We start from the raw sequence: 14,050 nt of genomic DNA, 5'->3' as shown, positions 1-14,050 counted from the left end.
GCCAGCTGAAGAGCAGCTTAGAAAAGAAACGTTACATTCTGAGAGCACGTTCAGTGCTCCCAACAGCTTGGGCACTAAACAAAAAATGAAATCACGTTTAATAGCCAAAACTTCACTGATACCACTAAGCAGAACTAGAAGAACCAACCAATGACTAATGAAGCCCTAATAGTTCATAAAGGAGTTACCTGTGATCTTGTTAAATCCTATTTTTTTTTAATGAGAGGGTTTTGTGAAGGGTACCACATTGCACTTAATTTTTATTTTTTCTTGGGAAAAAAGTTGGTGAATCTGATTAACCATTTTCCAAGGAAAAGATGACTTAAGTTTTGTCAATATTTAAATGGATTTGTCGGATTTTTTTTCAATTTTTAGTGAAAACAGGCTGCCGTATCTACCACATTTCTCCAAATTTCCTTAATAAATGAAGCTACAGTCTATTTTGCAGGGTCACTGTGCCACACTCAAAGCAGGCACATTGAAGTTGCACAAGCAATTTTTATGCTATTGCATCCCAGAAGTTCTAGTGTTCTCTCAGTGTGCCGTTGTGTGCAACTTGTCCCCACAAACCAACAAGGAGACCAATCTTCTGCTTCCTTGCCAGGGCAAATCAAACAAAAATATTGCTGTTGGGCACTTAAATGCAAGCCAGGTATGCAGCATAGAAAAAAGATCGATTAACCTGGCAAGCAGATGTCTGCACTTTTACAATTACTGTATCTTATTTTGTCATCTTGCATTCTGTGTTTGCTTCTCCCTTTTAGCATATCTGATGGTGAGTGCAACTTCTGAAGATTCAAAGCACCTAGAGAAGTATTCAAGAAAGCCAATTTTACCTCCACGAGGCTAATTTTCCTTTCACTCTATGGAATACATTAGTCTGCTCTGATTGAGCCTCTGGAGAGCTGACTCTTTTTGCAATTAACTAGAGAAGGACGCTGGAGAAATCAGTTAGATGAGGCTAAACCCAGCCCTGGCAAAAATCCTTTTAACTCTGCACACCTTCTCTACAGAGTGCATCATACATAAAACATGGAGTGTTGGAAGTGAGACTGGTTCAATTTGTGCAGTTATTATTGAAGATCTCTGTTTTCTACGAAACCAAAGCCATGCTATTAAGCTTCATTCAGTCTACCTGCTGGCTGTCTCTTCTTAAACAAACGTCTCGTGAGACAGATTTGGAGGAAGAGGGAAATCATTTCTAATAAATTCAAATCAGTACTCAGATAAACAACAAAAGAACAAAACTTCCCAGAGAACAAAACAGGCGCCACCCATGTCAAGTATGTCCAGTACAGTCAAATCCTGAGGCAGTTCTACAAAAACTGTTATTTTAAACATTGATTACAGTATCATTTCCCCAAGTAAGCTTTTAGTTACTAGCCCTTGGAAATGAAAATCTCTGAAAATATGATAAATAGCAAGCCAAAACTTACAAAAACCTTATTTGAAAATTCTTCACCTTTGGTAATTCAAATGTCAAGAAAAATACTGTAACAAAGGAAGAATAATAAAATCAAGACATGGGTTTCTAGATAAACCCTTTGTTAAGTAATTAAGTTTCAAGTTTGTTTTTGATAAAATTTTTTATTAAATTTCAAGCTATGTTATGATACTACTTTTTCATAAAGGTATTTCAGCAATAATAAAATCCACCACTTCCTCAACAGCAAAAACAGAAACCCACCAGTAGCATCCCTTGCATTAGATCCTTTCTGTTAATGGCAGAAACCAGGCATACCTCTGCTCTGAAAATAAAACTACAGGATTAAAAATAAATTTAAAAACCAACAAAATAATTCATTTCCATTGCATTGATCAGACCACTACTCTACCATTTTTATTCTGATTACCCACAAACATAACAGCTAAAAGTTGCTCGATTTTTTTTTCAATATAAATATAAAGTGTCTATCTAAAAATACCATTTAAAAAGCCTCATCCATGTTTTTCTACACAAAACCAGCTGTTACAGATCTTTTTTTGAGACGTAAACTGCAACAAAAAAGACTAGCTGAGAGTCTTCATGGCCAGAGAGATACTTGACTGGAGATTATTGAAAAGACAAGGCCACTTTTAGCCATGTAATACCCTTCTATAATTATGTAATAATTTTTTATTACAAATCTTTCCTTGCCTCCTCTGATGACTGATTAGATGGTGAGGCAGAGCACTGTAAAGGGATCCAGCTTTTACAAGTTACTCTGCCAAGTAATAGCAAAGAGCTAGAAATTACTGTCATTGCAAGTTCACTTTAATATACTACACTCACTGTGTTAGGCCAATCACATGGATTCTTTACTACTGGCCATTTTCCCTTGGGAATCACACATACATTTTCTAATTTACAGCTTCATGACCACTTACAAGAATATGCCTACGATTCCTCCTTTCCATCACATATCCCTTCTTACAAGGACTTCATATTGCCCATGAAAAGACCACAACTGTTCTTATTTGAACTTATCCTCTGGATCCATCCACAAGCAGTTTTAACCTGAGTAAGTTCACCTCACTGATAAAAAAATCCAACCATTTCCAGTCTCTTCTATTAATTTTCAACTTCTTGCCCCTTATTTATACAGGCAGAAGTGTTCATGCTGCACAATGGATCGGGTCAGGAAATTGATTCAGATCAAAAATATTCAGAAATAAAGGTGAGTTTTAACCCCAATAAGTTTCAAGTAAGAACAGCTATCCTGGCAAAAGAAAGGGACAAGCAGGGTCAGGGACAGAGGACATTTGGCCTCTGGGGGGACCAGAAAACCCAAACTGTTTCAGCTTCCTTCAGCTTACAATTATAAAATGCTTCAGTCTATACCAGGTTAAAATTCAATTGAACTGCATGTCTGAAGCAAGCAGTGAGAGGCATATTTACGTATATCCACACCATAGCTGGTAAAATTAAGTTTTGCAGCTATTAATGGGCTTCTGCAAAGCACAAGGCTATTCAAAGTTTTCCAGTGACACTTGGTTTACATGTTTTTACAGCAGCTGTCCAAACGCTTTTCAGTAAGGGGAAGGATGGCATTATTCCTAAATGGGAACTGACAGTCTTGTAGGATATTTATAAAGATGCTCCTTCTAATCTGTAGAGTACAATTTACAGGTCATTTCCCCCTTGCTGAGCTATGTAATCATCAAGCAAGTATTACTGAATTATCACAGTAGCACACCATGTCAGAGGCTTTTTTTTTGAAGGGTTAGTGTGCAGTAGACTTGAGGTGCATTTGACAGAGCTTATTTGACAGGACTGTGCCAGCACCTCTGTAGAACAATTCTGTTCACTTGACCAACACCAATGTTTTACGTCAAAAAACTGGTACAATTTTCCATTATTCAGACTAAACCAAGCATATTCAGATTAAAACAAGCCTTCCAAGTATAAAAATAATTAGATCATAGTTAGCAATTAAATGCCATGTAGTGGAGGAGTAAATGCTGACATTCAAAATTTGCTTTTATCATATAATTTGTCAGATTTTAGTGCTTTCTTCAATAAATTGAAGTACTACAAATTAGATAAACATTCAAGATGGTCTGAATAGCTGCCTGTGTCAACCAAATTCTTTGAATGCCAAACTAAAATGAAATCACAAGCATTTACAGTGAAAGGATGTATATAACCAATATGAATTGTATCAAAGGAAACAAAACATTTATAAATACCAAAGTGTGGCTCCTAATTATCTAGCACATGGTTTTGACTGCAAAATATATACATATTCAAGATTTCTGAACAGGATTCCACTTATATTTCTACAGAAGTGCTGCAACTACCTAAAAGAATAAGGTAAATAAACACAATCTACTAACAACTGTATAGAGACCAAAATAAGGCAATACAGACTCTAACAGAACCAGTAAAAACAACATCAGTACGGTTATTCTGGATTCACTCTCAATTTCAGTGAGGTTTCAACTGAGGAGAAAATTAGCCTTATTTGATTACTTAGACCCTTGTATAACCTGGCCTCAGAAGACTGTGTATATTATTGACAGAGCTCAATGTTAGTTTTGAAAGTGCAACTGGAAATAGCCAATGAAATATGTCACAGAATCCAATGGTAGGGCTCTGTACCATTCTCTGAACAGAACCATACCTTCTCCCAAGTTTTTTTTCCCCTATGTATCAAAATATAGGGAAGAACATACAGAGCTGATAATTTCAAGTTGTAACTGACATGCCATCAGAAGTTACCAGTCTTAATTTAAGAACAATTTCTGTAAGATAGTCTTAATTTCTTCTAAATTCCAGACACTTACACCAGAAAGAATAAAAGATGGTTTGTGCAAAAAATGAAATAATGGAAAAAACTACCAAATTAACATTTTCTTTAGCTCTGTATCTTTACAGACAAACCATTTTATTCCTCTGTTTTCAAATGAATTTTTGACCTTGCACAAAGACATGCCTGCCCCGCTGCTCCACAAACAGTTTCATTGAATCACTTTTTTGATGTCTCAAGCAACTCCTGTGTCAGAAGTAAGGGAGGTAATGCTTCTGTAAAAGGTACAACATCCAGATAACCAAAGGACAAGGCAGGGCTCTCCAGCACAGCCAGTTAATGCACATGCCCAGCTACATAATACAAATCTGGGCTCTGACTACCCATTCAGCAATGTGCAGCTTTGGAGATAGGAACGTACTTGTCAAACACTCATTACACATGTAGGTGGGATAACCCACACAAAGTGACAAGACTAGGACAGACAAGGTATAAATTAGGCTACAAGAACATGCTATATTTAGGATACTTATCTTTGAGAAATGAAGTTAGGGAGTCATAAGCTTGAGAATGTTTGGGTTATTTAAGCACATCACAGTTAATCTGCTACAAAAATAACCTCTGCAGAGCTCACTGTGAAAAACAGGTTATTTCAAGCTAGCTAGCTTGCCTGATCAATTTGAAACTTCCTTAACTGGAAAAAACCTGAACTAGAGAACTCCTTTTTTCAACTCCATACTAGCTTCCCAAGATAAAACCAGAAAAATCACACCAGAAAAAAATATATTGGTCTCCCCACCCCCAGACTTTTTCACAGAAGCATCTCCATCCTCAACAGTCTTGTACTGTTTCATTCACACAGTGAACTGTGTACATAGTAAGTATTTATAGGGAGACAATCTGCAAAGATTTTGAAAAGGCAGAGTTTACTAAATGGTTCTGTAAATGTCACAAACATTTCAAGATCACACATAAGCATATCTTAAAGTTTTGAACCACATAGTGAAACTTTAAACAATTTTTAATGAAATTCTACTTACTGAAAATTTTATGCTTTTACCAAAAGTCTTGTTTGATAGTCAGATGTTTTAAGTTGGGAGAAGAGAAGGAAATCGAGGAAAGGAGATAAGAGGCCTGTGCGGATGAATTAAGAGCTCCTAAAAAGTCTGAAACAGGAAGAGACAGAAGCATGGAAAGGTGACCCAAGAGGAATATGGAAAAAGTGCCTGAGTATGCAGAGAAAGGATGAGGAAAGCCAAAGCCCATTTGGAACTGAAGAAGAGCTTCAACAGCAAAAGAAATATCAAGGAAAGTGCATGCTCACTGCTGAAAGGGGATGGGGACCTGGTGACAAAATACATTAAAGACATCACAGTATTCAATCATCACAGAATCACAGAATAACTAGGGTGGAAAGGAACCTTTGGAGCTACCTAGTCTAATCCCATTCTTGACTGGAATTGTCTTTGCATAAACAATTAATGCTAGTCTGTGTCTTGCTGCAGAGCAATTTTTTTCCTCAGAACATACTTCTTGTAGAAAAATTAGAAAATTAGGAAGATCAGGTTTGTAGTAGTCTGCCTGCCCAAGCCATTCAAAAGCAGAGGCAGAAGCTCATCTCCCTTCCAATTTTTACATTAAGATTGAACCATGAGTGCCAGATTGGATGCGGGATGCTAAGACCAGTATGCCACATGAGGTCTAGACAGACTGACTGACTGACTGACTTCCTTCCATCCTATCACCAAGAATTATCAGAAGCAGCTGTTCCACACCAGTTAAATTCTAGAAATAAGATTTATAGAAACACCTTAGGAAGATGTACCAGTAATTGTCATCATCCCTTCTTACCACCCTTTAACCTTGCACTGATCTGTCTTCCTAATCATGTATTTATACCATGCTCCATTACACATTGTATTTGAACTCAAGCCAGAATAAATCAGAACAATCCAAACTGAATGACTGAAATAAAACTAAAATCTTCACCCACAAGTAGACTTTATGATATCAAACCAACTTCAGTGAGTTCAAAAGAAAAAAGTCAAGATACATTTAGTATTGTGCTAAATGAAAGAACTTCTGTTTTAAAAACTGTCATGAAACATCTGGCCTCTCATTTTAGCCCTTTCCAATTTTTTATTAACCTCAAGGTTAATTACAACATTAAGTCCTGAAATGGGAGATACAGTTTTCAAAGTCCACTCTTCCCCTTAGCATTAATGTTTTCAATAGCAACTAGAAATAATTTTAATGTATGAAAGAGCTTTTGCAGCATAATTATCATAGTATATAAACGTTATGGCCCAAAAGCAAGAAGGCAAAATATTTATTTTCTGTTATTAACATGGAGCACAGGACAGAAAGACTGAAGGGGTCAAATGTGCCTCAACTTACTTAATTCCTTTTGCTAGAGTTTTGGTCTCACAGATGTGAGAGCCTTGTATCAGATCCACTAGATGGTGCAATCCATCTTCTCCATTAAAATCATTTGAAGTTTACACAGAAGAAGTTAATTTTTAATGAGAAAGAAGTCAATTTTAATGCTAATCAAGGAAAGGTTTATTATTGGAAGAACAAGGCACCACACAGAGTATCAGGGTTTGAGAAAGATCTAGGCTATGAAAGTCACCAATGTTAGCAGCCAACATCCCCCTTTTCAAGAGAAATACGATTTCAGTCAGAGTATGTAAACAAAATTTTCATCAAAGGAAAAAAGGAATCACAACAGCCATCTTTAAATTTTTTAACATCAACAGGGAAGTAATCAACCCAATATGAGATCAGAAGATTTACTGACTGATAAGAATGGCTTTCAGAGGAATGGTAGTGTTCAAAACAATCTTAGTCTCAAATACTTCAGAACAGTATTCACTAAGACTAGAATCCATTCTGATATCTCCCTCATTACCTACAACCTTGACCTAAAACTGGTTAGGCTTTTCACTTCTAATTCCCAGTCTTGGTGAGGGATTTAGTCCAGATACAGGAATAGAAAAAATAACTGCCAGGTAAGGAGGTGAACTACCTCAGGACAGACTAAAGCCTTGATCTGGATCACAGCCAAATTTTACTTCAACCCTCACCCAATTCCCAAGTGTTTGAGATCTGCCAAATCATTGGAAAAGACTCTGCATTGCTAATGACTTTCTTGGTGACTATTCACCATGAAGAATTGTGTGCGCTACTGAAACAAGTTGTGAACAAGAAAGCAGGGTACAGTGTTTCACTGTTCTCCAGAAAATGGAACAGCTGCAATGTTTTGTGCTTGGTAGGCTTTGTGAGAATAAGGAGACCTTATAAAAGTAATTTTTTAGTTTGCTTCTGGAAGTTTTTTGTGGATTTTTACTCTCAGCTGTTCCTACATTTTCTCCTCAGAAGAGGTGTTCTTTTACAGCGCAATGAAGATTGTTAATTCATAAAATCACAGAACCATATGATGACCTGGGTTGGAAGGGACCTTAAAGATCATCTAGTTCCAACTCCTCTGCCAATGGCAGGGACACATTCCACTACACCACGTTGCTCAATGTCCCATCCAACCTGGCCTGGAACACCTTCAGGGATAGGGAACTGACATAGTCTGCAACAGCCGGAAATATAGCTTTTTGCAACCTAACCAAAAAAAAGTAAATACATAATTTACTAACATTGGTGACACATTTTATGAAGGATAAACCCTAAAATTCTAAGAAAAAATGAATTATTTTTCTTCAAAGTTACACAAACTGCACTCTAATGCATTAGAAAACTAATACCAAGCTCTACTTTAGGAAAATAACTCTACCCAATATGATAAGGAACTACAAAACAATAGCAACTTCGCTAAGACTAGCATAATATTTATTGACTAAACATCTTCCTTGTGAGCATCTTCCTTTAGAAAAATATTCATTTAGCAAAAAAAATGCTCACAGAAACATGTTTGCCATGATGAAATGTCTAAAATGTCACTGGTTTTTTGATGATATGTGAGTCTAGAACAACACAAACATTTTGTTTTTTCATTACACTTAAGAATTTTAAACATTTTCAGAATACCTATATGTTGCTTACAAAAGTATATAGAATGAAAAGATGGAAGGTTAGTCTAGGAACATATTGAATTGCATGGAAGTCACTACTGACAGTACAGCTGATATTATTATTATTATTATTATTATTATTATTATTATTATTATTATTATTATCTGATGCTATTATTATTATATCTGATAGTATCTTCACACAGAGATCTTCCATCATGCTTATTCCCGTTTTTCTTTTGTGCCATGCTTGCAGACATCACTGACCTTATGGAGCGCAGGAGCCATTACCGGCACCAAAAATCCATTGTAAATGTAATTCACAAGCTGGTTGCGTATCAAGGGATGTGCCACCTAAGAGGGAGGGGGAGAGAAAGACACAGAACAGCTCCAGTGAGATTTAAAAGACAGGGCACAGAATGCTATTATTCACTACCAAAACCCTTTCCCATTTAATAAGACATTTGTTAGTCCTTCTCACAAGCATTTGATATGATTCTGGTTCTTAACAACTGTTTCTTCTACAAAGAAATACACACACCATCTTTAATTACAGTAAGTCTGCTAAACTCAGAGACACGGCTTTTTAATCTTCCTGCATGCTGACAAATATGAATGGATGGGCAGAGAAGTGTATGTAGTCATGCATCAAAGCAAGAACTGAAATTCTAAATTCAGCTCCTGCAACCTTGTTGGGGTCACTTGAAGGTGAATTTGCCATTGTTAACTTGTCCTTCTACAATAAAGGAAAGCAGACCAGCTGCTTTCTTATAATTCACAAGTAGGTAAATCAAAGCACTCTCTAGCTATGGGGAAAGAATACATTGTTCACATGCCCTTCTCCCAGCCACTGTAAAACAAAAAGAAATTACAAAATAAACCTGCATAATTCATTCAATGGGATGGTTAAGAGCTTTAAGACAAACAAACAAAACAACCAAAAAATCCCCAAAATATTATTAGAGGCCAAAAATTTACTTTTATAATTAAAAAAGTAAATGAAAATTTACTTTTATACTTTTATAATTAAACATTTCTTTTGTCTTTGCATTGAAAACACATCAATTCATGTATATAAAAGCAAAATGAAATTCCATTCAGAAGTTTTCAAAACCAATATATTACGTTTGAAGTTCACAGAGACTGGAGTGTCACAGCCTATACGTGGCCTCCAAATAGATTCTCCAACCTGCAATTCTTACCAGACTTCCTTTAACTTGTAACTCTTAATTTGGTAAGAGGAAGAAAAAGAGTGGCCCTTCCTATGCTGTGGTCCAGGGAAAAAGTACTAAATGGCAAGAGGTCTTGGCTACCCTATTCCTTTTTAATCTCTGGCCAAAGTTTTTGGGTGAACACAGACCAGTCCATGTGCAAAGCAGGAATTCCTACAGTAACTGAGCTTTCAAGTCAGCTGAAGACTATACAGACACAATCCAGCAGCAGTCAGAAACTGCTCTTTCTGCATGTCAGCATATAGCCTTAACCATTTTACATCTATTTGAACAGTATTTTTTTTAAATAATTCATTCTTTACCTTTTATGCAGTGCCCTTTATGTAATTTTTTACGATAAAGGTATCAATTATGATCTCCTGCAAAAGCAGATCTGTAGAATAACTCTGGTTAGACACCAAAATTAATATTGTCTCCTCTTCATGTTTAAACATGCATGCTAAAAATCTTGTATAGTGCATTTGAACATTGACAGCTACTATTATTTTTGCTTGTTCAAGGCTTTAATAGTCAATCAGTTCCTTTACTGCACTTTGCACGCATTGCACCGAAACATATCTTTTATTTAACAGTAAATGTGACTAAATTTTCAATCCTATCCAGCACATTTCTTCAAATAACACAAATCCACAGTTTCTGCAGAATTTTTATTCTGTTTTAATGAAATACTGGATGTGGGTTCTATCAATATTCAAGCCTTAAAAACAATATATAAAGACAAGAATTTCATTTTACATTCAAATCAGAAAAAAATACTAAGGGAGCAAAGCACTGAAAAAGAACCCTGTAAGAACAGAATAGAAAACAGGCCAATATAAAATTAATTTAGACTTCTAGGAGGAGACCTAAATAATTCTGCTTGGAAGGCTTTCTTTCTGTTATACTCCCCAACAGGCAAAACAGACCATTTTCACTGTTTTCTTTTGCATACCATTATGAGAGCTTAAAAAAATATACATATAAACCCTACATTTTCCCACATGTAAAGGCATTCAATTTACTTCTAGGAGGAACAGTGATATTAAAATGCAATACACATTTGTTTTTTCTTTTAACAGAAACTGGTCCCAATTACATAATGTAATATCAAGCTTTCATTTGAAATATTTGGCACCTGAAAACCACAAATATATTAGTTGATCCTTATAACCAGAACAGACAGCACAAGGCATTCGTTTTATACACAACTTGTTTTAGTCTAACTTTAATAATTCATGCCATTAACAAAAATAAATAAACTCTATGACTTACAAACTCCTGCAAGAGCTGTAACTTACTACTACTTCTACAGAACAGGCTAACTCCGTTCAGTTACCTGTATCACAGCATTGCAAAATTCAAGGGAATTCATGAATTGTACAAGGGCTGGTGACAAAAGCCAGTCATCTTTCATCAGACAGTGCCATTCTTCTCCTTTTTCATCCAGCTTTGTAGGCAAAGATGAATAGAGGCCACTTAGTCCTGTTGCTAGCACCTGTATTTCAGAAACAGAAGAGGAAATAAGTTAACTTTCCATCTGCTTGAATGGCAGTACCACAAATGGTTTCTCCTATTAGTTTTAGTAACATAAGAAAGAGTTAAGATTAATTTAATTTCCTTTCAAAAAAGTCCTGTGGCAGAAATACATAAATATTTTAAAGAGCCTTCCATATAATATGCTTCTTTCAAGATCGGGTATTTAGAAGAAAGTGATGGAGAAAATCAGGTTATCTTGTCTTTTTTTATTAATCCAAAGTTATAATTTCTTTATAATTTTTTCTAAACTTATTTTGTGCTTTCCTTTAGTCCCTTTTAGAAACAGCCATCAGTGCCATTATCTACAGCTTGCCTTTTGCTGGTGATTCAAATGTCACAGCTCAAACATGTAGGAAGTAATTTCACTCAGAAACACGAAACATCAGAAATGGAGGGGGAAAGTGCCCCATCAACAAAAATGAAGTTCAGCCCCACTCAGATCACAGATACATATTGACTTGGACTGCCAGGCACTTAGACTCAGCTGAATCCACTTTTAAAGAAGTAAATTTAACTGTTCATAATTTCCCTTTTCCCTTATTTATTTGAAGGAGGGAAGCTTCAAAATAAAGAGTTTGAAATCAGTTAGTATTTAAACAATGTTTTCAGCAATATTAAGCCTTACAGTGATTTATGTAGAATGTATCACTGAAGAACAAGAGAGCATTTTTAGTTACAATTTAGAAAGCATATTTCCAAAAAGTTTTTTAAATTTTGCTGAATGTACCTACAGTATGGTATTTTCAAATGCAGTACTTAATTATTAAAGTTATTTGAAGCCAGAAACTTTCTAAATATTACTGAGGACTCTTACCCTTCTGAGATGACTTCACAGAACTTCACGATAATTTTTGAAGATGACTTTCATTTTAATGGGAACATTATAACTCGACCCAATGGAAATCTTTTTAATTTTAATTCAACAGACTCTTCTAAGAATATTTCCTCTTACAAATGGCTACTTGGCATCTACAAGGCTACACTGTCAAAGCTCACAGGAAACACAGATCTTATCTACTAAAACACTGGAAGATAATGTCCAGATCAAAGACCAAGGGTTCACAGACAGTGATCAGGTTTTGGTCATACACAAGCACAAGCAATTGTAACTGTTAATCCATACAGTCAGACGAAGTCTGTCTTTCTGAATACTTTTCATTCCTAATGGACATAATTTTGACGATGGATTTATTCTGGCATAGGTAAGTAAGCAAAATATTAAAGGGCAGAGGAGAATACTGTGAATACTGTGGAAAGTGACTGCTTTAGTACAGTGACATACACACAGTCTTATATATACATATAAACAAAGGACAAAGCTCGACATATGTTCAAAAATTGAGAAGCTAAAGCTATTCAGCAAAGTTTTATTTGTACAATCCCATTCTTCTACAACCAAAATTTATTTAGGGTTTTTTCTTTCTCACAGTAGAAGCGCTCAGAAAAAAGCTCTTACAGAACTACCTACACATAACCCACACAAACACTTACTCTCACAAACCCAGGCTTCTGATGACGAGAGAATTTGACATTTGTTTGTCTTGTGAACTTTTAATTAATGCACACTTGATTTTCCGTTGCCTGCTTAAAGTTTAATTGCTATTCATAAACACAAACGCACCCTCTCAGTATGCAACCGGATTCTCAGAGCTGTGTCCCATCCACGTTTCTCCTTCATGTGGGTATTAGCCCTTAAGCACAAGAAGCTGACCTTGAACAAAACATCATACTCTCCACTAAAAGGAGCAGTGAACTCACAATCAGTCAAAGTCTTTAGTCTGTCAGACTTACTGAAATAACAAGTGACAGATGCAGCTACTAAAATCTGTAAAGTTTTAGAAGCTCTTATTTTTGCTATGAAGTACAACACAAATGGCTCTTTGGAATTATGTTTCTTAAGCACTGAGACAGAGTAGCCACAGGTAGCAATTTCATCTCTTCAGATTAAAAATATTTTAAAATGTTCACAAAGTGTATGGTATAAATAGGGTTACCATCTGAAATTACCAAGAGAACAGAGTTTTAAATTGGTAATGAAACATTAATGAAAGAAATAATCTGAAAGGGAAGGAAATTAATGCATTCACGTCCTGAAAAAGCAAGATTTGGTTTTATTTTTTGTTTTATGCAAAGCAGTGTCCTTTTAAACTTCTTCTAGCATTTATCATGTCAGCCCTACATGCTCATCTACTTTTACAAGCAACCTCAGCATTTTCTTTCTCACCATTGAGTCATGAGTCCCTCTACAAACCAATTTCTTTGATTTATTTACTTTCTCTTGACTCAGAGAAGACACTGACAACATGATTTGTAATCCCAGGCATAATACCACATGATATTAATGTGATATATTAATGTGTTGCTAATGCATAAACAATTGCTATCTGGACAATTATTTCCTTTTAATAATTCTCTCTCCTCCCACATCCACAGTCTTTCTCTCCCTTTGCAGCCACAGCTTTTCAAGGACACTGCAGAGCCATCCTTCCTCCTGCTATAATAGTTGCTTTCCTAAGCTGCAAGGTATTTACAAAGTTTTGTGGGGGACTTTGTCATGTGACCCTGCTCAAAATTCTTGAGAAACATTATTATTATTAATTAATGCTGAACAGACAGTATCTTAAATCATATCCAGAAAACTTTCACGTCAAAACAGGATAAAAGCTATATGGTGTAAAATCAGAAAACTTTTCCGAATAGTTTGCCCACACATTCCGTGTTAAAAACATTTGTTAGTGATGTAAGCCACTGCAAACTGTCTCCTTCCTTCCTTACACCTTTTTCAGCTACAGTTTTGAATACTGTGAATCTATGGACAGCACAGTTTTTAAAAAGCTATTAACCAAATTTATGTTAAAAAACAGTAGGGTTCACATTGGCACAGATCTAACATTGATCTGGGTACATGAGGCAGCAGAGATTTATGGCCAGATCCCACCCCAGAGGATACCTATATTATGCAATAAGGCATGGTAAAGAAAATCCTACATGCCAACCCATCCCCAGAAACAGAGATAACATCAACACAGTGCCACCCAAAATGTTTCTG

At 35.8% G+C, this 14,050-nt stretch overlaps 1 protein-coding gene across 2 annotated transcripts in view; it reads right to left on the bottom strand.

Moving 5' to 3' along the window:
- FHIP1A (FHF complex subunit HOOK interacting protein 1A) overlaps positions 1 to 14,050 on the bottom strand; it is a 79,147-nt gene that overhangs the window by 16,807 nt on the left and 48,290 nt on the right. For both annotated transcript variants that reach the window (XM_041480104.1, XM_041480105.1), the window contains 2 exons: positions 10,802 to 10,960; positions 8,522 to 8,608 (listed from right to left, as the gene is read on the bottom strand). In XM_041480104.1, coding sequence (XP_041336038.1) covers positions 8,522 to 8,608; positions 10,802 to 10,960 — 246 coding nt within the window. The remainder of the gene's footprint in view (positions 1 to 8,521; positions 8,609 to 10,801; positions 10,961 to 14,050) is intronic.

The sequence above is a fragment of the Pyrgilauda ruficollis genome, unplaced genomic scaffold (assembly GCF_017590135.1).
Source record: "Pyrgilauda ruficollis isolate IOZ18807 unplaced genomic scaffold, ASM1759013v1 scaffold5, whole genome shotgun sequence".
Classification (NCBI taxonomy): Eukaryota; Metazoa; Chordata; class Aves; order Passeriformes; family Passeridae; genus Pyrgilauda; species Pyrgilauda ruficollis.
The sequence above is the reverse complement of the archived record's forward strand: the minus strand, read 5'-3'. Positions and strand labels throughout refer to the sequence as shown.